Genomic DNA, 24,399 nt, shown 5'->3' on the forward strand with positions numbered 1-24,399 from the left:
CAACATAAAAAGAAAAGTTATCTTGAGTGCTCAAGGAAGCATTTCATGCATATGAGCCAAAGGAAAACATTTAGTTCTTGAAGTAGCCGTCATTGCGGAAAAACAAACAAACATTATGACTTTGATCCATTGCACTGATTTAAAAAAAAGAAAATCTAAGCTGTTCCGCATGCTCGGTTGGAACCTGCTTCTTAAGAAGTGTTTGTTTTCTTTTTTTGTTGTACGTAGATCCACATACCAGACACTGACTTGGCTCTTCCTCTGCCCAAAAACATCTGAGTACAAATATCTGTTTCACGTTTTTTCTTTTTGTTGGTTTTCCAGATTTAGCAGATAAGAAACCAAAATGTTCTGACAATTTTCTCTCCGCACGATTCAATTTGAATCCAAAATCCTAATTAACTTTGTCTTTTTTTTCTATTTTCTATATCTATTTTGCCATTAAAACAAATATTCATAAATACTGATACACACCTGACTGGTCACTTTGGCAGTGGCGAATCATCCTCACTGTGTCTGCTATCATATGCTGTTGAAATGAGAGAGGATATATTCAAACACTAAAGCTTCATTATTATCTGTGAAAAAGTAGAAGATCTTTTAAGGTAAATCCTACATATTCTGTCACCTACATGTCATTCATTTCAAAGGAGGATTTAGTTTAATTTTTTTTAATCTACAGAAAAACAATCTCAAGTATTTTCAATAAATAATCTGCTGTAATGTTTGATTTAAATGTTTTAATCTACAAAAACATAAGACTTCACTCACCAGCTTCTCAAAGTTAACCAGGTTGTCATGGAAGGTCTTATTTCCTTCATGGATGAAAGTGATATCTAAAAGCAGTGGACAGGCATATTAAAGTTTAACTCAGTGTTGTTTTTAAAATCTATATTTATGTGTGAGTGAAGGATTTAGAGGATACCTTTTAGGAGAAGAGGCATGAAAGGGATTTTAGGAGGTTTCATCCTTTTGAAGGCCTCCCTATAAGCTTTGTGGTTCAGAGATGGGTCCTGTGAAGAGTCGGAGGAAGAGAGAAAAGCTTTAGAAGGCTTGAAAAGAAGGGGAGAAATTTAAGGATTTGTCTATCAAAAAAGAAAGAAAGAAAGAAAAAAATGCTGGAGCTCATTTGAAGCTCTGCCTGCAACACTTTCTCTCTGTTCTCACCGTGATGAGCTCCAACTCTGAGAACAACTTCTTGAATTTCCCAGGGCATTTCTGAAAACAAGAGTGTTTGAATGTAATAATTGTCCAGCGCAGAGTTTGCATCTAAATCTAAGTCAAAGACCAGCAACACACATCCTTACCTCCCATGTCTGGTTTAGTCTGCTGACAGCAGCTGTGTTCAGACCCATTATAATGGCAAACGCAGAGTTCAGATTTCTTTGGGCTTTACAGCTACAAATGAAGGAAAAAAACAAAACAAAATGGAAACAAAATCAGAATCTTGATGCTCCCAATTAGTTTTCGGCTCTTCATTTTGTGTCCACTCACTGAGCTGCGATCTTGATGAACTTCTTCAGCAGCTGCACTCTCTTATTAAGCGACACACACATGAGCACCTCGGACATGACCCACTGCTGGACCTCGTTACAGCGCTGGAGGAGGACCGAGAGCGCCGCCGTGTGGCCGGAGCCAGGAGCGCGACTCAGAGTGTAGTACACCAGCTCCTGCTGCATGACGCATGGAAACATTATTTTAAATAAATTAATTGTCGAATCAATAGGAGCCATGACCATAAAAAACAAACAAAAAAACAAAGGAAATCCTACTATTGCAAAATTATTGCAGAATATTGCAATGAAAGCTAGAATGAGTCCACAGTATTCCCACAAGTCTCTTTCTCTTATGTCAAAACAAAACAATTGACAGGATTTTTTTCATCTTTAGTATCTTGGGAACTTTTTTCTGTGTCAGCATCAACTGCAGTGGGAGTTTATCCCGTCCACCATATTTCCCGTTGATATTTCTCACAAAGGTAAGAGCAGAAATGCTATATTTATTCAGTATTAGAGTTAAAGTGTCATGAATTAATGCTAAATATGACACAGACGCCAGATTCCAAGCAGGTAAAGATGTCAGCTTTATCACAATGTCAATGTGAATTTATTGCTACCAATATCGTCAATATTCAACAATTTTGCTGATTTCCTAATATTGTGCAACCTTAAATAAATTCTGACAAAAAGTGTAGGAATTGTTCTTCACTAATTAAAACATTATTACTTGCAAAGTCAATTGTGGTGAGACTTGCAGTTATTTAAATTTTTTGACACAATCTGATCTGAAATACATTAAAATGCTTGAATGCAACTCATTTATGTTTCTGTGTAGATACCTCATGGATGGATTTGAAGAGGCTCCAGTCCAGGTGTGTGAGCGCTGCAGCCACATCCCAGGTGTTGATGCCTAAGAGACGAACCGGCCTCCTACTCAACTCGGCGCAGTCCGTAAGCGGAGGCTGCAAATACAAACACAGAAAAAAAATAAATAAATCAAAGAAATGTCAGACACACAGACAATCTCTTTTATTTAAACTGCATTAAATATTGTCTCCTCGTCTGAATAAATTAAAGCTTTAATAAAAGTGATCCTAATTACTATTCTATAACATGAATTAAAGAAGAAAAAAATCAGAAAATTCATTCCCATGTCTGATTATAACATACCGCTGCGGACGTAACAATACCATAAGGAGAAAATGTTCTAAGGAAGTGCATTGTTATTTTAAGATTCATCTCTACAGACAAATTGATTCATGAATACAAAAGGATATTTACACACCAAGATCTCAGTGAGGTCCCTGTGACAGGCCACCAGCTTCCCCTGTGGGGTCAGAGACTCTGAATAGACACAGTCGCTGGGCTGCAACATCCTCCGCTCTGCAGAGACAAATAATAAAAAAAAGGAGAAATGATTATGATAATTAAGATAATCTAAAAAAGGAGAGAGAAGTCAAGTTCCATTTGGGTTTGTATGTTCTAGAAATAGTGGATCACAAAGCATCCAGCAAATCATCACTAGGTCTGAAGTTACATAAGGTTTTATAAACTCTTGCGTAAGTGAATCTCAGGAGAAACATTTATTTATTGAAAAACAGTGTGAATTCACTGTGCACCTCCGGTATGCGACACCACAGCCAGCACCATGTCCTCCTCTGCTTTGTCCAGCTTCAGACCCAGGATCCGCAGAAGCTCCCGAGCCTCCAGAGCAGGATGTGTGTGGACACTTAGGTAGGAGTCAGGACTCATGTATACGCAACATATCACTGGAAAATTGATTGAAAATATTTACCATAAAGGAGAAGAAGCAAAGAGCTTCAGGAAAAAACGCAAGCAAAGTTCAAAGAGGACCGCTTGACTAGATTAATGTTAAGTGCAAAATTGGAGACAAAGACGGGAACCGTCTGTGTTTAGGAAATTTACATAAATCAAAATTCTGTTATTATCCATAATTATGTTGAGCTGTTTTGTATTTTTGTCTCACTCACCCTCTCTCTGGTCCGCTGGTGAATTGCGAAGCTGCAGACTGTTCTCCTTTAAGCTCATCTGCTGGTACGCTTGCTTACTCTGACAGGCAAAGAACAACAACCACTGAGTTTTGAAAACCTCTAAATATGATGTGACGTCTTTTAAGTTTACCTTCATGTACTTTTAAATGTGAAACTGCTTACTTTAAGTACCTTTTGGTTGGGAGGGCAGTCGTCCACTGTGCTACAAGATGATAACACACACAGTAGTAAGCAGGAATTTAGCAACCAGACGCACAAACTTAAATCGATCCCATTTGACAAGAAGTGCTTACTGTCTGCGACGCAGAAGCTTCTGAAACTCTTTCAGGTCTTTCTCCAGCGAGGGGAATTCATACAGATCCTCTAGGACGTACCTGTACAGCGTCTGACAGACAGAACAGGAAGATGATGATCATTGATGACAGCAGGACTTATTAAAGGAAGAGTTAGTCTTTTCCAAAAGGGTTAGTGTGATGCTGAATAGCCAGGGTTGTGAGAAAAACAACAACAAAAACCTCAACTTGCAACAAACTGACACCATATGTGTTAGCTTTATGTATTGAATCTTCCAGTAGGCATAGGCTGGTTTATTGTGAGATATACTGAGGTTTTATTTTGCAGCTGTGAGGCATTTTAATGTGGAATTAGTGAAAGTGTGAAAAATATATGTGAATATCAAGTAAAAGTCTCTTAGAGTATAAAAAAAATCCTTTCAGACAGAATGAACTAACGATTTCAGTTAAAAGTATCTTAGGAGCTTTTTCCTCAACAGCAACTGCATAATTCAAAATGTTATTTTTCTGATTGTTGAACTTTGACCGAAACCAATTAATATCAGAAATGCAGAACTATTTCAGCTTTTTTTTTTTTTTAAATCTAATTAAATAAAAACAAACAAAGACACACATGGTCACACATGAATAGAAATTTTTTGCGCCGCGATCCCAAACAAACATGTCAAGTTTCATTTTCATAACTAACAATACAAGCTTTCTAATTAGTGAGAATAGTCAGATGTTCAAAAAAATATCAGAATAAGAAACAGAAAAAAATCAAACTACCATTAAGCTCATCATTACCAGTCTGAGCAGCTGATTTAATAACCAATATGCTCTAAAGTGCAAGCATGTTCACATGTGTGTATGGTGTAGAATTAATAATAACCTTGTACAGCTCAACACGCTCTCTCTCACACACACGCAAACACACACGCACACACACGCACGCACACACACGCACACACACACACGCACACACCTCTTTATCACTGTCATTGACCCTCCGTAGCCCCGCAAATCCCAGCTTCCCTCTCATCCCTCTGTTACTAGGCAACTATCACCTGGGTTACGCACTCCACATAAAATGATACCCTTGCCAATCCTACCACTCTGGTTTCTATGGCAACCCGTGAGAGCGCAAAGGAGCAGTCAGTTTATGAAAGAACAAGCAAGTGGAGGGGTGAGTGTGTGGATGTAACAGAGTCTGTGTTCGCTGCCCCTTTGGGAGGATCCAAAAAAAAGTCCGGTCAGATTCTTCTGGTAAACTCACTTATTACTTATTACAGCTAATAAATAAACCTGAGCTAGTTATTTCCATTACTGATCAACAACTACAACTATGCCCCTTCAATCCATGATGGTTTTATAGAGCTAGAAACGTTAACATTTAACAGCAAAAAGAAAAAAGCCACACAAATAAAGTCCTCAGTTTACCTTATGATAAAAAAGGACACCTTAAGATCAAAAGGAGGGTGTGTAAATGGAAACCCATTGACAAGCAAGTGTTAGAAGTGACTGCCATACCTTCATGAAGCTCCTGACATGCTCCTCTTCTTTGAGGAAATCCTTGTAAAGCCTGCTCCAGTGGGACACGAGCCGCAATACTTTGCGCTTCCTAAAGAGGGCGTCTTTGCCTTCCTCCTGGCCCCTGCAGCGTGCACTGCTATAAGTGAACATGGTCAAGGAGACAACAAACCAAGAAGTGAAGGGTCTGTGTGTGGGATTTGCATGCTGTAAGGATATTGTCCCAGCAGTGCCTGACAGAGGTCATGAGTGGACATGAACACAAGGTAGGTCAGCAGGAAGTCGTCCAGCAGCATTTCTGTAACACAAAGCACATCATCATCGTGAGTCATTTTAAATACCTCTGATATTACTTCCTTTATGCTATTAAACATTTAGAATAGACAACATCTGACACCTGAAGCCCTTTGATTTGTTATGAAGTTGATGAAATTAATAAAGGACCAAGCAATGATTGGCAGATAAAAAAATAAACAATAGATGTTGCACAAAAGGCAACATTCCTTTCTGGAAGAAAAAAAAATAGAACTACACCAGTAATGATGATCATTATCCCAGTAACCACTCTGTTGGCTGATTATCCTCTGGTAAAAGAGCCAGAAAGTGTCAACATGACATTTAATAAATTAAAACTAAATGTTGACTTGGAAATAAACAGATCAGCATTCGCTAAAGTGTTAAAATGGTAAAGCTTGAACTCTCTCCACTTGAGATCAGCAGATGAAACATCTTAGTCACTACCGAAGTACACTTGTTTTCTCCATGAAGGGCGTTGAAATCAAATCAATTGCCCAAAAAAAGCTTACAGATATAAAGAATGAATGTTACTTCAAATATTATAGCATGAGTCATGACAAATAAAACCTCCCAGAACTTCACTTCTTTTTCTTATTATTTTTTGGGTATCAGGATCAGCTTGGCATGAAGAAACTGAGATATCTAGATTTCCCCAAATCTTTGTGAAAACCTTAGCTCTTCTTTGTGAAACCATTACAGTGAATCATCTCGTGAGTTGGATCCATGTAGAAGGTGTAGTTTACACTGTATCACATACAAGACACCAATTGCAAACTGAATACAAGTTAGAAAATTTCACTCAGGTACCAGATGTTTGATGGTTTTACTGCTGTTATTATGGATAGTGTTTGTATTCATAACATGACCGAGGAAGATTCAAAGTATTCAAGGAAGCATATTTGGATTATCTTAAAGGTAGAAGCTGAGGCTTTAAGTGTAGGCTGTGGGCCTGAAACTTGTTAGGTAATATATGTGCGGTGGAAAGAAAACGTAGCTGTAAACGTTTTCTTTAGAGCTACAGCAGCTGATGATATCATCAGCAGCTGATGATAGCTGCTGATAGCTGATAGATGATAGCTGCTGATCTATCAGATCATGCAGCTGATCTATCAGATCATGCAGCTGATCAGATAGATCAGCTGCATGAAGTTACAGGCTTGTTCATGAACATGAACACTCAAGTGTTTTCATCACAGCACGGGTAGAGTAGAACAGATTGAAGTGCAAGTGGGATATCATGAGAGTGCGAGACTCAGCAGGTGATCATTGGGTATGAATCAAACGGAAATGGCCCTCAGCGCCCATGGGTAATGAGCCATTGTTGTACGGTAGGAGTACTCTGTGTGTTCACGTGTGTGTGTGTGTGTGTGTGTGTGTGTGCATGTGTGTGGTGTCAAAGTGTTTTCCTGCAAAAGAAAAAATGAAAAATGTGACCCAAATGTGGCCACGTGAGGCAGAGAGCACAGAAATCAATTATAGAAGACTGAGCACAGGCCGTGGCATTAATATTTGATCAGCTGTCCTTCTTTTAGAAATAAAACTGCAAGTTTTTTCACAGAAATATTTCAGGCACTTTTAGGGTCTGACAGGGCCCCGTCATATTTCAAAAGGCTGTTAACTTGCTTCACTGTTGCCGTCTTTACTTTGCGATCGATAAAACTATTTCTCCACCAGGTCTGTTCCTTCTCCAAGTCTCCCTGCTTGGCCGCTCCATCAAGTCTTCCAACAGCCTCCCTTTTTCTCTTCATGCCCCGTTTTTCATTTTCCATGACTTGCCGTTTATATTTCCTCCTACTACTCCTCTCCTCCTACGCTCACACTCTCTCGGCTTGGTGCGATGATAAATATCCATTTTCATCTTGAACATATGCCCCCCTGCGTTTGCCCGCTGGCATGCACAAAGTCAAACACATAGTTGCAAATGGCGCAGTGCACACACACACACACACACACACGCAAGCAGTACCCTAATGAATAACTCATTCAGTTCTGACCTTGGGGATTTTATCTCTTGTGAGCAAGAAGGGAAAAAGGTGGATAAAAAGTGTGTGCTGAACTAATCGTGGTAATCTGCTGCTTCTGTTTTTTTTCCACCCTTTGTGAGTGTCTGTGCGTTTTTTGTGTTCACAGCAACGGGGTGTTTAGGTAATCGCGCTCTCTCCATGAAAGCATGTTAGAGCAGGTTCAACACACTGCACAGCTAAGTCAGTTAAAACAGCACACTGATGCTTGGCACCACCTCAGGGAGTCACACACACAAACATATGAAACACCATATATGTACATGTTTCCTGCGGCTGCATGAGCGCACAGGACAGGCAAACACGGGCACAGTCTCAGACTCCTGCCTCTCTCTCTCTCTCTTTACGTTCCTTTACTATCCTCCGTGAATAAATATTAGCCGGACTTCCTCGACAAAGCCCATCTCAGTTCTCTCCCACATTTATCTCTTCCTCTTTCTTCCTCTGCTTCCTGCAATTCAGCGAGATGGCTCCCTGTGGACTATTCGTAGCTGCTGGTACTGAGGTCTGAGCTGATGCATAAAGACTCCTTGTCTTTAAAAGCAAAAACAAATCCTAACAGGTGGTGGGATAGCTTAATAATACCCAACTAGTGTCCCCTGATGTACCAAAGTAATAAAAGTAGAATTTAAGCAGCTCTTGGCTCAAAGATAATGCTTAAAGTGTTATTTAAAAAAAAAGAAAAAGCCATTTTGAGGATGGTATGCTGGAACAAATTTTCATAAATACACATTTTTGTTTTACCTTTTGCAGAAATGTTAATCCCGAATTTAGAAAGGTTACTGGTAATCAGATTTGGAAATGTTGAGCAAATCTGAGACTTTCAATTTAGTATGCATGCATAAACCACTTCTATCAAGCGCATAAAGATAGTATTAAACACATAAAGATAGTATTACTGCACTGTACAATTTCTTTCAAAATTATTCACATTCATTAACATGCTAGAATTACTAAGGACAATTTAGAGTAACCAAAAAACGTGGGTTTTATGTTTTTGGAGCGTGGCAGGAAGTCGTGCCCCGGAGAAAATCCACACATGAACTGGGAGATTTTGTAAACTTTTTTATTAACCTTTATTTCACCAAGAAAATCCCATTGAGATTAAAAAGCTCCATAAAACTTCTAATTGGGATTCTACTCAAGATCTTCTTGCTGCAAGGCATCAGTGATATCAGCTGCCCCACCATGCAGCATTTTGCCCATCTAGAAACAAAAATTTGCACTATTGCACTGCTTAAAAATAGTTTGTGCTCAATCAGATGCAGAGTCTAAATGAGAAGCAATTTTAATTGCTTAATTTCAAATGAATTTAGGTCTGAAGTTTCTGAAGTTTGATACGTAAAACAGATTTGATTAAAAACCTTTTCAGAGCAGCTGTGGCTACATGTTAAGGTTCACAATCCTGTGGAAAGCCAGATTCAGTATTTCGCTCCATCCATTCTCCCATCAAAACTGCTGAGCTACGATGCCTCAGGTGAAATACTCTATCCTCTCAACCTGATGCTGATAAAGTCCTGAAGTGTTGTTTTTCTACCACATACCATGCAGGTCAAAATGTTCACTTTTGGTCTGATTTGACCAGATTACATGTTTGCACTGCTGCTTACTTGGTTCTCCAATAGCACTTTTTCTTCTTGCCTCTGTTCTACATGCAATTGTTGTCATTTCAACAGATTAACCCAGTTGAGCGGTGGATCTTTGCAGCTCTTCCAGAGTTACAATTCGCCTCTTGGCTGCTTCTTGGAGTAATGCCCTCCTAGTTCAGACTAACGGGTTTTGCATTGGTTGGTTTGCAGCTGTGTCGTACTCCATTTTCAGATGATTAATTGAACACTGCTTTGTGTAATCTTCAAAGCTTTGGATGATGTTTAATAACCCTCCTCTGTTTTAATCTTCTCCACAACCTCATAATACTGAAGAACCAGACTGTTCTTCACCGAACAGTCTGGTTTATACCAAGACACACACAAATTGTTTTGAACAATTAGCTGACTCCTGGAGGCTACTGGTTATATTGGATTTTATTGAGAACTATCAAAGTAAGTGGGCTGACTAAAGATGCATGCTACACAGATTTTATTAAAAAGACCACAAGGAATACCAACAAATACCAGCTACAGCTAAACTAAGACATGAATTCAAAACATCTCTGAACATTACTTCCTGTAGAAATGTCTTGAGTGCCCTCAAGCTGTTATTTCACAGTTTCATTATAGCATTTAACCTCCTAAATGTTCCTCATATTTACAGGCAATCACATGGTTGAATGACTGCACCTGGATGGGCTGACTCATGCAGCTACAATCACATAGAGGCTCCGACAGAAAGTGCACGCCTCGTGGGTTTGAAGCCACTTGAGATTAGAGTAAAACTGAAAGCTGGACTGTGTTGGAACTTGTGCTGCACTGAAAAGTTAATTCCTAGGAAGTACTGTGGTATGAAGCACCCTGGTGTGTTTTTACAAAAGCAAAGTCAGGTATGTGATCGGTGCGGTTTGATTATTTGTCTAAAAGCACTTATTGACTTCAGCCATCACCGTTTTAAATTCAAGTTTAGTTTTTTTCTAACATTCCGAATCAATATTTTTATTGTTTGTGACCTGGATTATTTGGTGTGTGTTTTTAACCTTACCGCTCTCTCTGTTCTCCATCGCTCCCCTCTGATCGTCCAGTCGGAGGTCGCTGAGCAGATGCTCCAAGATCTTCAGCGGCGTTCCTGACACCACCACGTATCTGTAGGGCGAAGAACCGCAAAAGTCTTCTTCAAAAAGACTGGAGAACAAAGTGCAGTCACCTCCATCTCTCCATCTCCTCTCCTTCTCTTCCTCATCCACATCTTCATCGTCGATGTAGGGAAAATGGGGAACGTCAAACGCACATGTGTCCGAAACTCCACAATCTCCATCCTCAGTGCCCCCCTCACAGTCGTCTTCATCATTATCATCGTCGTCAACTATATCCTCCTCTGCCTGTGCAAGAGTAGCTAGCTCAGAGTTCATCTTCATGTCTTATCACATGCCAACAATCTGTCCTCCTCTAAGTTTTGCATCCCCAGAAGGGGTGGGGGGATCCTCCCTGGGGTTCGATGTCTCGCTGGCTGCTGCTGTCAGCTATAAACCTTTGAGATTAAAGCCCTCTCTCTGACAGCTCCTACAGTAGCCCTGCGAGGGAGTTGATTGTTACTGAGGACGCTTTGAATTGTGTACACACACACGCAGGCAGACTCCTAACCTGTCTGACACTCCCTGCTTTGTGCCTCAGGGTCTTGGCAGACACTGCAGAAAGAAATCAGCTTTGAATGTGTACACTATATGACCCTAAATAAATAGAATCTTGGTGTCATCTTGTTTCTCCCTTTCAGCTGAGAACAAAAAGCCATTCTCTCCCTTCTGCTCCAAGCCAGAAGCTTAAGCATACATTATCTTGGTCACACACAAGTACAGTTTCAACAGCCCCGCTGCTATTTTGCACCTCTGCAAGTTGAGGTCCCAAAAGCAGAAAAAGAAAAGTAGAGGGAGGAGGACTGTAATTATGTGTTTTTGTCGTTAATGTTAGTGTGAAGGGTTCTCATTATGAAGGGAGAGGGACAAACCTCTTATTGCAGTCGTCCTCTCTGGACACGCCCCCCGACGATGTAGGTGAGGGCCGGTCGGACGGCGACGTCACTGATGATGTTACTCTCCGCAACACCAACACGTCCCGTCCTCTCTCCTTCAGACAAACCCTGCCCACTGCTTCCTGGAGGGGACCAAAAAAAACCCCAAAAAAACACAGGCATGTCACAAAGTGAAGCAAGGACAAAACTGCTGGAAGGCCAAACACGCTTGATGTATAAATCACCCAGAATTCATAATGGATCCTAGTCTTAAATTTCAATACCTTAATCTACAGTGTCTCCTGATTATTTAGACAGTAATTACTTCATATATACATATATATGTAAACCATTCAGGACTGATGCAACCATGTGTGCAAACAGTACATATTAGCAGAGCACACAAAAGCCTGACATGTTGAAATTCCAGGTGCAATTACATGCTTTGTCCACCAGGGTGCAGTGACAATTCTGAATATCAAGGAACATTCTGAACTACAATGAGAAGCAGCTTATAACCACTTTGGTAGGTCATAATAATTAAATCCTTGAAAAAAATAAATTGTGAAATAAAACTAACTCAAAAGACATGAAATAGTTTCCAGCAAGTTCAAGCATATCAACACAGCCTCATCTGTCACCATCAAAGGGAAGCATTACATTTCCCTTCTTTTAAAGGGGTGGTGGCGCTACATATTAAATTACACTGCAGGGAAAGCTAGCTATGTGATCTGACACCTGAAATTATCTCATCCTCAAAAAAGGAGCAGCAGCAGCTCTGAGAAATACACAAGACACACGTTTGCCGTGACAGTCCAGCGAAATAGAAATAAGTCCCAGGTGAACAGAAGAAGAAACAGCCTGAGGTGAGAAGTGAAAAAGAAAACAAGAGATAGAGATCAAAGGCAGAGGAGTAGGAGCAGATGCTCTCTGCAGTCTGTGTCGCAACAAACGACACTGACATGGAGCTCCTGACATAAGGGTTGACTTTTTGTTTAGTTGAGTCATATTTTACAATACTAAACCTAATGATTTTGAGGTGAAAGTTACACTAAGGGCTAACCTTTTCCAAGCCCTAACAAATGCATTTATAAGTCCGAGTGTGGAGGTTTCTTTAAATGATGGCTCAGATTCCTTGATAACACACACACAAAAAAAAAAGAGACGTGCACCAGCAAGCAAACAAACAAATCCACACATGCCATCTCTTTGACTGTCAGATAAAAGGGAGCGTCTGATCCTGAGAGGCAGCAGGTGGGACATGACTTGGGTCAGACAAAACAATATGCTCCCAGATCTCTTTGTGATTCCTAATGAGTCATTCTAGCAAAATGTGCTCCAGATGTTCAGCTGCTACCAGATCCTCCTACCCAGGTGTGATACCGGTGGGTTTTCAGCTGCACGCTGCGTTTCCAAGGTGTTACAACCACAAACTCCTGTGACAAAGTATTTGTAAAGTTCAATAAAAATACACTGATTTCTAAATGTTTTTAATACTTTAAATTTTACTCTAGCACCACTAAATAAAACTCAATTCAACCAATTTGCCTAATTAGAAAATAGAGCCCGCCTGGGAGTAAATATGAATCCAATTGCTTTTTAACCATCTTAGAAGTTTAGTGGGATAATTAGTGAACAAAAGACATCATGAAGACAGGCAGTTCATGAATATAGCTTGTCCAGAAGCAGGGTCAGGTTTTAAAACAATATCCCAAGCTTTAGATATCTGTCAGAGCATTTTTAAATGGTGAATTATCTACATGTTTGCAGTGTTTTCCAAGTTATACAGACCACTCAAAGTGCTTTACAATGGAGAGACTTTCACCAGATGACACAAACATGCAAATTTTCATACAATAGTTATGGGGGTAAAGTGCCTCATCCTCCCTGCATATTAACATTTGGCTGGAGAATGTTTTTTATTTAAATACAACAGCTGTTTTTTATGCAATAAATAAATGAGAATAAAATATGTTTAGTTTTTTGCCACCATAATTTTCATCCCCTTTCTGTCCTGAAGCAAAATTTATCAAATAACTGCAATTCCTCACATTTTTGTTTCAATCACAGGAAACTCTGAAATGCTAAAACTTACTATAAATGACAATGTCACGTTGTAAATGTGACAAAATTAAACTTCCGCTGCTGTTATCCTCATCAAGTTGGAGCCACAAGATTAGCACTGTTTGCCTGTGACGGCCAATTTAACGAGATGTGACACCGTTCAATTAATTACGCTGGCACCAACACCACACCCAACAGCTCAGATGTGATGTCAAGATATAACATTTACTACATGCTGCAGGGGATACATGCAATTAGACCACATTGCCTATGATTCAAAAACCACCCAACGTTATCAGCACTAGCTGTTCCTGTCTCATGGGTCAGATATCTAATAAAGGGAGTGCCAGCCAGAACTACAGACTTTATGTAACAAAGAACAAGCACTGTATAAACAAAGAAGAAGAAAATGCGTTGTGTTCCTTTACATCAATGCCAAGAAAAACAGCTCTAGGTTCAAAATAGAGCAATGGAGTGTTAAATACACAAGATTTAAGATAAAAATCTTCCAGAAACCAATTCAAAGTTAAGGAAAATTATTACAATAACTGTTTCGTAACAATAACCATTAAAAACATTTCTCAATTTTAGCAAGGAGATCACGTTAACCTCAGAAAAGTTGGAAACCTTTAAAAAGGAAAAATATTCAGAGAAGGAACACAAATATTGTGAATGGGAGAGGCCAGAAGCTTATGTAATAAAAAAAAATGAGAAAAGCAAGCCAGATGGAAGATAGGAGACCGGAAGCTACTGTGAAAATACACAAATGAGAATGGGAGTAACAAGGACTTACTAATGACAACAAGCAAAACACACTTAAATCTGATATGCAATATTCAACAAAGTTCTTTAATTTGTTTTTGTTTTGTTTTGACTTGCTAATTCCAATGTTTTTCCAAGGTCGTCTAAAACCCTCCAGCAGATTTTATATTGGTATTAGTATTGAATTAAACTGAAAATGAAAGAATGAAGGATTGTACATTAGCAGTTGAACATCATAACTAGCAGGGTGTCGGACAAATTCAGTTTCAATTCAGTTAAATGCAGTTTTCTTTCACAGATTTTGCCACATCTCTGTTTCACAACAGTGAAACTTTATGCTACAGAACCTGGGGATTTTAGCGCAGAAAATAAGAAAACTAAAATACCCTCAACTCAAACTACAAGTAAAATGCTCATATTAGGTGCATGAAAATAAAAAACAACAACATGTATTTCACACCCCACAATAAATCAGGATGCTTTTCCACAGTTTTTCTATGTTATTCATACAGTTTAATATCTTCCATGTGAGCTCATATGATAACATTTCAAGGGGAAAGGTGGACTTCATGGAAACCTGAGAGGAAGTTTTCCCTTTCAGGGACTGGGCCCTATCTGTGCTGTGATAGAGCAGGGCACAGTTCCAGGGAAAAATGGATAAGAAAATGAAACCCAATCCTTTTAGGTCAGCAACGCAAAAAAACAAACACTGCATTGTAATTCCCTCACCATGTGGGAAGTAACACCAGCTGTGAATATACCTGAATTCATGAGTGCATCAGAAAGTCAGCAACCTTGTACTCAAGTAAACTTTGATGATCAAATAAAGCGATATGAAAACTGAAGTCAGAAGAGACTAAAAGGCAGAGAGGCACTCGGCTCAGTCTGCAGACACCAGTCATATTGCTATGGAAACAGCTCGCATTGGTTTGTCAGAGCTTATCCATCAAGAAAGAAAGGAAAACAAAATAATCTAGAAAGCAGAACAGCATCTCTTGTGAATAGAACTGATTGCTCAGTTTTGATTTCCACCCAATTCAGTGGCCCAAGATTATTTGATTCTGAAGAGCCTCGTTAATTTGAATTAAAAGTTTCCTTTTACAGGAAGAGGTAAAAGAGATATTTTAAATATAATTATAGCCACAAGGTAGAGTCCGGCTCTGCAGGCTTAACACCTGAAATTAAGGGAAATGTACCAAAAAGTGTGATTCTAAGGATATACTCCAAGTACATCATTTTTACATCCTGATCAAAGCACTTCTACGTCTTCTTCTGTACTTACAGTGATCCCCTAAGAAACTATTACTAATAAAGTACAATGCAACACTTGACTTGAAAATGTGTGTTTTATATTTAATTAGAGACAAAAATACCATCACAAATACATTAAATTATTAGTTTTTATAAGTTCAGCTAGTTTTTAAAAGAAGATTAGACTTTTTTTTCCAAGTCAGATCTTCAAAAATCTATTTAAATGGTTCTTGAATGTTTACATAAAATAACAATGCTAAAATAACAGCAGTTTAAAATAAAAAAAGTGAGTAGAGCCCTTTTGAAATAAAAAAATAAATGCAATAAATGTTTATTTGTAATTTTTTCAAGGGATGCACAACATGAGTGTAATGCAATAACGGCTTTTAATTCACAGCGTGTGGTGGAAGACTATATTTCAAGTGCTTGGAATTTCATTGCAATAAAAGCAAAACATGTGTTAATTGCAACCAATGTTATAATTCAACAACATCGATTGCATGTTTTGCTTGTGCAGCCCTTTCTTTTAGTACAATTCTTAGTCAAGATAAACATTACCTCTATGTAACATGAATCAGGATCAGGCTAAATGGATAAAGATTTATAAGATGTTATTATGGACATTTTCCTTCAAGCAACACTGTATCACTTTCTGAAACACTTCACTGCACAAGCTATTCTGATCTGCTGAAAAGAATAATCTTAAAATTACCATAGTTAACCTTTGATGTTATTTTCTCAATGAAAATAGTAAAAAAAAAAAAAAACGACCACTTTACCAATCTAGCAAAGATTACAAGGTTGCAGCCATGAGGAACTTCTTTGGCTTTGTGTGCTTGGATGTGACATTCCTGCACATATTTACTTTTGCATCGTTGCAAACAAAAAAAAAAAAAGAAAAGTGAAACTGTGCATCAAGCAAAAGCATTTCCATAGCTGGGCTTCAAACAAACACTAGCTAATCAACAACAAATCCTACAAGCAGCGTGTGATGTAAGGTGAAATCAGGCTGCATCTGCTTCGCTTACTGCCTTTAGGTATACACTGTGGAGTGGGATTATAAGTTAGCTTCACTAACACCCCACTCATTATGAGCATCCACTGACTCAGTCTGCCACAGTGCCCGGGAGCACATGAACATGCGCATAAAAGCTCTTACAAATGATTATAAGCTCCAGCCAGAACAGTGACACGCACACAAGTGAGCACAACTGAAAGACATACAAAGTTCCTGACAGCTTGTAATAAAAGCATGAGCTCACGTTGCAGCGAGCCATTATTAACACCCACCATCAGACGAGCTGCAGCGGAGAAGTGCTGGTTGTTAAAAGTAATCTAAATAAAGCCAAGGCCAGTTTATCTGCAGTGACAGTTCAAGCTGGTGTTTATGTCGGATCACAGTTCTGTCTTCCTGAGTGATAATCAGACGGGTCAGAACTGCAGGAAATGTGCACACTTGTGTGCTCGTCTACACCGAGGAGGCACAGAGGCACCAATCATGTTGATCAGGATTTTCTCTCCTGATCCCTGACCTGAATCCATGACTAACACCTGTGATTGTGTTTCAGAGTGACGACAGCAGTGACAACATTACCCGCATGACGTCTATTACTTCTCACTCACGCTTACCATACAGCCGCAAACTATTTTGCAGATTACATGTAGGAGTTTGCAAAGTGTCACCATCCATCATGGAGATGAATGGTGTTATTAGGCAAGTCATATTTCTGATAGTAGATGACTCTAGAAAACGGGTGCAATAGTTTTGAGACAATCCAAAATGTAATAAATTCAATCTGGATGCCGAACAATGGAGGTATTACATTTTCAAGGAGAATACAAAAGTGCATAATTATTACGCAATAGTCAAATTGCAGAATCCTTCAGCAAATTAAAGAACAACTGAGCAAAAAGAGAAGGATTCAACACATTTATTGTGTTCACTGACTGCAATTAACTATGCATAAAAGATAATCCCAATCAGAACCACTCATAGCACCCAAATATGGTTTGAAGAGTTGCTCTCTCTCGCTCCTCTTTTGAAATCTCACACTTTAAAATAGGGTTCAATTTAGCTGGCAAATTCAGAAGGACCTGGGAGTTCTCAACAAGATATAAGTCAGGTGAAGAAGACAGCTGCGTTATTATTCCACCAACTGGGAGGCTTTTGTTGTATACCCATGATCAACACTTGGCTGCTTGCAATGATGGATTTCCCTGCATAAAATAAAAAACAATCCTCCAGAATGCTGCTGACTTTTTACAGCCTTAATCCAAAAAGAAAGTCTCCTCTAGAAGCAGATAGTAGATTTTGAAATGTAATACTATTTCCAGGTCAAAATGGTCCAACTAGACCTCTCTTAATAATAGCCACCCAAACCTTTAGAAACCTGCAGAATCAATTTCTAATCTAGCTGCTCCAATCAAGACTTGTTCTTTACATAAATATACATCCACCAAGAATTACAGCATTTGTAGCTAAGAGTTGTAAAATATGCATTTGTAGTAAAAAGAAGAAAAAAATTATGTCAAAATACTTCCTTCCTGGATAGTAATGCACAAATTGTAAACTGCTATGTCTGGACTGTATTTTATGATAATAAAGTGAATATAGTAAAACTCTACTAACCGCTTGGTTCCTGTCAGGTAGACGGTAGTTGTGGTTCTGCAGCAGCCGGCAGCCATCTTTTGCCAGCCGCTGGACGGCCTCCAGACCCAGCCGACTGGTGAGCTCCTCTCGGCCACAAACGGTCCCCATCCCGCTGCCGCCACCACTTCCATTCCCGTCCCGCAAAGCACACATCCCGCCCAGCTGCAACACAGGAGGCATGAAGACATATCTCAGACCGCAGTCCCAAGACATCCTAGAAAAGTCTGAAAAGCCGGGGTCGCAGCAGATCAATGAGTTTCTCCACAGAGCACAATCCAGAAGTGATGAAAGTAGAAATCTGTGTCCATGTAACAACGATGAAAAGAAATAGTAATCCTGGGTGTCTCTAGGTTATCTTGTTCTCTCTGTTATTCCTCTCCGTCTCTAATTCTTTCAATCTCTTAGAGGCTGTAATTCTTTTTATCTGTTGCACCTCTTTGTGTCAGACTAGCTGCTCTGTGTCAGAGGATCTGGCGGCAAAAAGAGTGAGTGTGTGTGATTAGTAGTAAGTGGGCGGGAGGGGTGTCTGTGTGAGAAGGTAGTGTGTGTTGTGTCTGTCTCCTCCCTTCTGTAGTCGGGCTATTAAAAAAAAAAAGCCCAAGCAGGAATATCAAAGAGTAATGTCTTAAAAAAGGAAAATGACAGGAACATGATTATAAAGTTTATTTCAAACAAAAGAGCAGAGGGACGGTAGGAGAACTGTTGCTTTTCTCCGTGACTGCATGCATTCCCTTGGGTGCAGCTCGTGTGATGGTTATCACCTGTGGCGGCCAGCTTGGGCTGTTTATTTTCCTTGGAAGAGAGACAGAGCGGCTTGTTTCGTTTGGCTGAGAGTCGGGCAACCCTTCCTGTAAGTCAACTATCCCACGGTACCAAGCTCTAACAGAGGGTAACGCACACACACACTAAACATGATTTGTTTACTAGGAAAACACCCCCTTTTCCCCTAACCCAATGACAACTCTTATCTTGTAGAATACCCACGTACACACAGTGATATTACACCACTACTTGTCCCTCTCTGCTTCCTGTAGACCTGCTGCAGCCTTCATGTCCAAGACATAAATTTACATCACTCTCTCCTATTTTTTCTAATGTTTTTTCAAATCCCAAAATATCAATAGATTTAAACTGATGAACTAAAAGCAAATGAGACTCCAGGAAACTTTAGTTGTTTTGCAGTTTAAAAGCGTTGGATTCGAACATGGTGTCCTTGACATTTTGTAGTTGTCCTAGTTATTTATTGATACATATGATCGACTCCGGGAGTGCAGTTAACTACCTCTGTTGCATGAATATTAGCAGAGGGATTGGGGGATCGATTCAACAGCCAGTGTCAGACAAACATGACTAATGTGATTTTAAGATGTATTAGTGACTGGATGGTCTGTGGTTCTCTGATAAACATGAAGTGCTTTGCAAAAGCAAATTTATACTATTTACGCTCTGCTTCATTTTGTCACCTTGCAATCACAAATACCAATATCACTATGCTTGAAAGTGACAAATACAAAGTAGTAGGTAATTTTCAACTGCAAGATTTGAATTTGCATTTCTTTATAAAAGAAAAGAAATCCATTGTTAAAAGCTGGATAGTCTCATAAGCTGCTTGCTACACAGCAACCATCTGAAACAAAGTGTTCAGGTAAGATGAAACAAAATTTGAACTTTCTGGCCAATATGCAAATTGCTGTGTGGTGCAAAACTAGAATTGCACATCACATTTAAAGCACCATGTACATGATGAGACACGGTGGTGGCAGCATTGTGGTGTGGGGATGCTTTTCTTCAAGAGGAAAAAGAAAGTTGTGATGCTTTAAAGATGGAACACAGATTGAGATGGTGCTGGACAGGCCAAGTTAAAAAAAAAAAAAAAAAGCCTGTAAGCTGGATATAGTTATGCACAAGGCAATGCTGGAAGGAGCTCTGCTACAGACTGCAAAAGAGATTAGGTGAAATAGCTGAAATATCAAAATAGCCGGCTGCACAGTGGCGCAGTTGGTAGAGCTGTTGCCTTGCAGCAAGAAGGTTCTGGGTTCGATTCCCGGCCTGGGGTCTTTCTGCATGGAGTTTGCATGTTCTCCCTGTGCATGCGTGGGTTTTCTCTGGGTACTCCGGTTTCCTCCCACAGTCCAAAAACATGTCTGTCAGGTTAATTGGTCTCTCCAAATTGCCCCTAGGTATGAGTGTGTGTGTGCCTGGTTGTGTGTCCTGTGTGTCTCTGTGTTGCCCTACGACAGACTGGCGACCTGTCCAGGGTGAACCCCGCCTCTCGCCGAAACGATAGCTGGAGATAGGCACCAGCAACCCTCCCGACCCCATTAAGGGACAAGGGTGCAAGAAAATGGATGGATGGATGGATCAAAATAGCCCAGTCAAAGTCCAAACTCAAATCTGATTAGGAATCTGTGGGAAGAAAACTGATTTTCACAGATTTTCTCCATATAATCTCATTAACTGTATGTTACTTTGTACAGAAGAATACAATGAAAACTTGTTACTCTAACAGAATAAGGATTATTCCTACTCAATGAACTGGATGCACAAGTTAATAATTTTGCAAGACAATGTAGATAAATACATTTATTCATAGACGGTGGGCATGAACAACAATTTCAAAATATCAAAAATTTTTAACCAGTTAAGAAATGTGGAAAATCCTGTAAAATGCTAAAAAGCCTCCCTGCCATCACTTTAAGTTTAAATCTGCCAACAGGATATTATAATTATGAGCTTAACTGTGAATTATTGAACAGTTTTCACTTATTGTGCAGAAGTTATTTCTTCACAATCCGTTTTGCTCTTTTCTTTTTCAGTTTGCTAAGTAAGCACAGATCTGTTGTTGGCTGGAGTGTGGGGAAATTAGATTATAGAAGCACCTTTGTAATATAATAACAGTTCATTTTAAAATAATAACCGTCACAGGTGAAACCAAAATAAAATGCATAAACTGGAACCATTTATGCTAACTAGGATATAACTCATGTAAACGACTGAAATATAAAACACCATATATGTGTTGCTGCTCTTTTCCCCACCTTCCCTGGTCTCAGTGATGTGATGAGAGAATAAATAATTGATGGAGAGAAAAAGGTTTTGACTGTATAGACATGGGATGAGGAAGCACATGGGCCTCGCTCTGTGCTCTTCTCCGACCCCGTTTTCTGAGTTCAGCCATGTGTATACCTCCACATAAATAAAACTTGAACTCGAATGACCTTTAAAGGAAACCAAGTAGTCAGCACCACCTATTCATTTTAAGTATGGTGCAACGTCTATGCAGTTTGTGTTACAGCGTATGGATTGTGGTATGTGTATGTGCAACAGCAATATATGCAGGAAGTGAGAAATACACTGGGATACTGCAATCTCTTTGCAATACAGCAGAAAAAAATGAAACGGAGTGCAACTTAAACAAACCACCACAAGCAGTTGCGATTTGTAAGTGTATTATGCTGCACATCAGTCTTTAATGATTGACCTTTCCAAAGATTCAAATTGTTTCAATGTGGGAGTAAAACATGCAAATCATTAAGTGACTGCAAATTGTCACAGCAAGGTAAAGAGTAGAGATGCATCAATCAGTCAACTTGAGATCAGTATCTCAGTATTTAGTTTCTGTCATTTATTTAAAAAAGAAAATCTAGGAACTACCACAATCAAAGAACCCACAACACACATTTCTATTTTGTGTATTATTAAACAAAAGAAAGAAAAAAAATCAGATTTGGTTGGAAAAGGAGACAGTCGGTCAGAGCTCAAAGAAGTCAGTATCAGCTGGTAAAAGCCTGCTCTAGTAAAAATATACTAAGAATGAGGACTGCGTGTAAATAATGTATATATTATATAAAATGCCGTTTGTGTTAGTGTGTATATTACCGGGCTGCTCTCCTCGCTGGGGGTGCTGGATTCCTGACGGCTTGTTTCAGTTGTGTCAGAGTCCTGCTCTGATACTGCAAACAAACGCATATTGCAGATTGTTGTTTGTTACATAAGTGTATGGTTTCACGGTAAATCCAAATAATTCCCACTAACAATGCTTCAAGGAAACGTTCCAACCACAGCATTACTTACAAGCTTTGCGAGTCTTTCTAGCGAGAGCAGCTGCCAACTCACTTTGCACCTGTTTAAAACAACAACAAAAAAAATACAAAGTAAATCTGTCAATAATTCCACGTTTGTTTCAGTTTTGTCACATATTTATCTTGTATTTTCATTCTGGGTGCCACTGACCGTGGAAGTAAGCCTCTCCAGAGCTTTCATCTGAAGAATCTCACTGCAGATGTCCCTGTTACCTTCAGAGTCTTCCTCTGACCTTAAAGAAACAGACAGAGCTTTATTTGCAACTGTTTAATATTCTAATCAAACAGCCCTCAGGTGTAAAACTTCCCTACAGACGTCCCTCTGCAGCCTCTCTACACCGCCCCCTGGCACTGTGTGAACAGAACTACATCTTGCATAATCTTGAAAATCTCCTCTGGATATTTTAATCCATCGACAGAAAAAAAAATACATATGTTAAATATTTTACATGCCTTTATTTTTATTTTTTTAATTTTAATTAGCCATTTTAATTATGCAGCTGCTCAACATAAATGTTGATGTCTTATTTCTCACAACACAATATAAAACATTATGAAATAATTGTCCAAGTGCACAAAAGTTAAAGATCAATTTTTTTTTAAAATTGACACAAATTTAAATGTGATGGTTTTCTGCATTTTAGCACTGACAACACAAACATTTTTTTTTTTTTTTGTGAAAGAGATCCTCCATCGCATTTCAGTCTCTGGAAGCCAAAGCATCTTTTTTAAGAAGTTTTCATTTATAAAGCGGCATGTAAAAAAAGCTCCACACACACACACCCTCTGTGGATGTAAGCGCAGCAATGCAGCAGCTGCGCGCAAGATGTACGTGGATGTCTAAATCTTGAGGATTTTCCTAAGCCTGTGTGCATTCATGAATATATTAGTGTTTGTCCTCATCAGTGTGCATGTCAGACGGTGTTTGTGTTTGGGGTAAACTCTGCATTATTCTAACAGCAGAGATAAAAGGTTTGCATAGAGGGGTCTTGAGCAGCAACAGACGGCACCCGAGGGTTCCTCATCCAACATAAACTCTAAGAAAACTAAAGCCGGGGGTTGGTTTCCGATGCATTGCCTCACCCCCACACACACACACACACACGCGCACCCGCACACGCACACGCACACACGCACACACACACACACACACACACAAAGTAAAAACCCTGAAGCATGTATACACACACAGGCTCGTCTCCATTTGCATAAAATTTGGATTGCATCCACATTTTCCAGAGAAACTTGGTGTAGAGGAAAGAAGATGAAACCTGGGATGACTTTATGTGTGTGTATGTGTGTACAGTGTGATCTGATAAAGTGGGATAATAGATGAAGAAGCCAGGGAGTAGGTGATAACACAATAGCCTTCAGCCTGACACAGCAGCTCTAGAGCTCCAGAACAGATATAGACACAGGCAGGTGGATTGCTGGATGCCTTGAAGGAGTGTGAAAATACTGTATGTTTACTGCCATTCTCGTATTGTAGGAAAAAAAATGCAGTGTTTAACTCTTGAATATGGCAAAAAAAACAGACATGCTTACCAAATATGGAAGTCCATTTACAAGTTAAAATAAAAATAAAAGCTATCGAAATCATCACGCTAAATTTATTCTCTTTGGGATCATTAAGTTTTATTTTCAGCCAGTGTTTCAGCTGGTAATTTGGTGACTCAGTGTGAGCCTGAAGGTACCAAAGCTGGAGGCGAAGCACAGTAGGAGGTGTGTCACCAGCCATTAAGCGGCACAGAGCAGTGCTGGGAAATAACATGATCTGTGCCTGGACCACCTCCTCGTTCAAAGCCCATCAAGAGCTTCGTGATGCAAAGAATTCTGCAAATTATCTCAAATCATTCTTCATTCGAATTCCTTAAGCAAGAAAAATGTACATTTTCAGCCTCAAGGAAGACATGAAAGCTGTGCTGTAATGCAGAGAGTCTTATTTATTGGCGTGGGATGTTAGATGACTGGTGTGCTTCAGTTGTATTTAGCATAACTTGACTCTGCCCTTTTCCATCCAAAACAGAGAAACAAACTGGCTGGAACCAGAATGCATTGCAAAGTGGGCGACAACATTCCTCCTCCCAAGCAAAGTATCATATTTTAGCTTCTGGCACCTCTGTTTGTCCTGCATTTCAAAAACAGGAAAAACAGCTGCTTAACTGTTGACCAAGTATTTTGTTTTCTATAGTGAGCTTTGAGGGAATGATTTTTATTTTTTTTTCATTTTGCTTTAATGTTTAAAGCAGCTGAAGTAGCCAAAGATTTAATGAAAGATGCAGGTACTAGGATTAAAATATTAACGTTGCCTGTTCCATAACGAGTTCACAGCCTGATCAGCAAACTTTAACAAACACAGCCT

The 24,399-nt window shown here is 39.4% G+C and overlaps 1 protein-coding gene across 2 annotated transcripts in view; it reads right to left on the bottom strand.

The window, feature by feature from the left end:
* Window positions 1–24,399, bottom strand: part of rapgef5a (Rap guanine nucleotide exchange factor (GEF) 5a) — a 47,547-nt gene that overhangs the window by 3,185 nt on the left and 19,963 nt on the right. The window contains exons 6-25 of one of the 2 annotated variants that reach the window (XM_008421770.3): window positions 22,189–22,270; window positions 22,030–22,078; window positions 21,835–21,908; window positions 17,935–18,117; window positions 11,226–11,371; window positions 10,266–10,366; window positions 5,533–5,611; window positions 5,314–5,458; window positions 3,805–3,896; window positions 3,674–3,713; window positions 3,491–3,569; window positions 3,119–3,268; window positions 2,785–2,882; window positions 2,339–2,461; window positions 1,495–1,673; window positions 1,308–1,398; window positions 1,168–1,218; window positions 926–1,013; window positions 772–836; window positions 475–529 (exon numbers count right to left, since the gene is read on the bottom strand). In XM_008421770.3, coding sequence (XP_008419992.2) covers window positions 475–529; window positions 772–836; window positions 926–1,013; window positions 1,168–1,218; window positions 1,308–1,398; window positions 1,495–1,673; window positions 2,339–2,461; window positions 2,785–2,882; window positions 3,119–3,268; window positions 3,491–3,569; window positions 3,674–3,713; window positions 3,805–3,896; window positions 5,314–5,458; window positions 5,533–5,611; window positions 10,266–10,366; window positions 11,226–11,371; window positions 17,935–18,117; window positions 21,835–21,908; window positions 22,030–22,078; window positions 22,189–22,270 — 1,970 coding nt within the window. The remainder of the gene's footprint in view (window positions 1–474; window positions 530–771; window positions 837–925; window positions 1,014–1,167; window positions 1,219–1,307; window positions 1,399–1,494; window positions 1,674–2,338; window positions 2,462–2,784; window positions 2,883–3,118; window positions 3,269–3,490; window positions 3,570–3,673; window positions 3,714–3,804; window positions 3,897–5,313; window positions 5,459–5,532; window positions 5,612–10,265; window positions 10,367–11,225; window positions 11,372–17,934; window positions 18,118–21,834; window positions 21,909–22,029; window positions 22,079–22,188; window positions 22,271–24,399) is intronic. The other variant, XM_008421771.3, reaches the window with a different exon arrangement.

Source organism: Poecilia reticulata, chromosome 11, assembly GCF_904066995.2.
Source record: "Poecilia reticulata chromosome 11, P_reticulata-male-v2, whole genome shotgun sequence".
NCBI classification, from domain to species: Eukaryota; Metazoa; Chordata; class Actinopteri; order Cyprinodontiformes; family Poeciliidae; genus Poecilia; species Poecilia reticulata.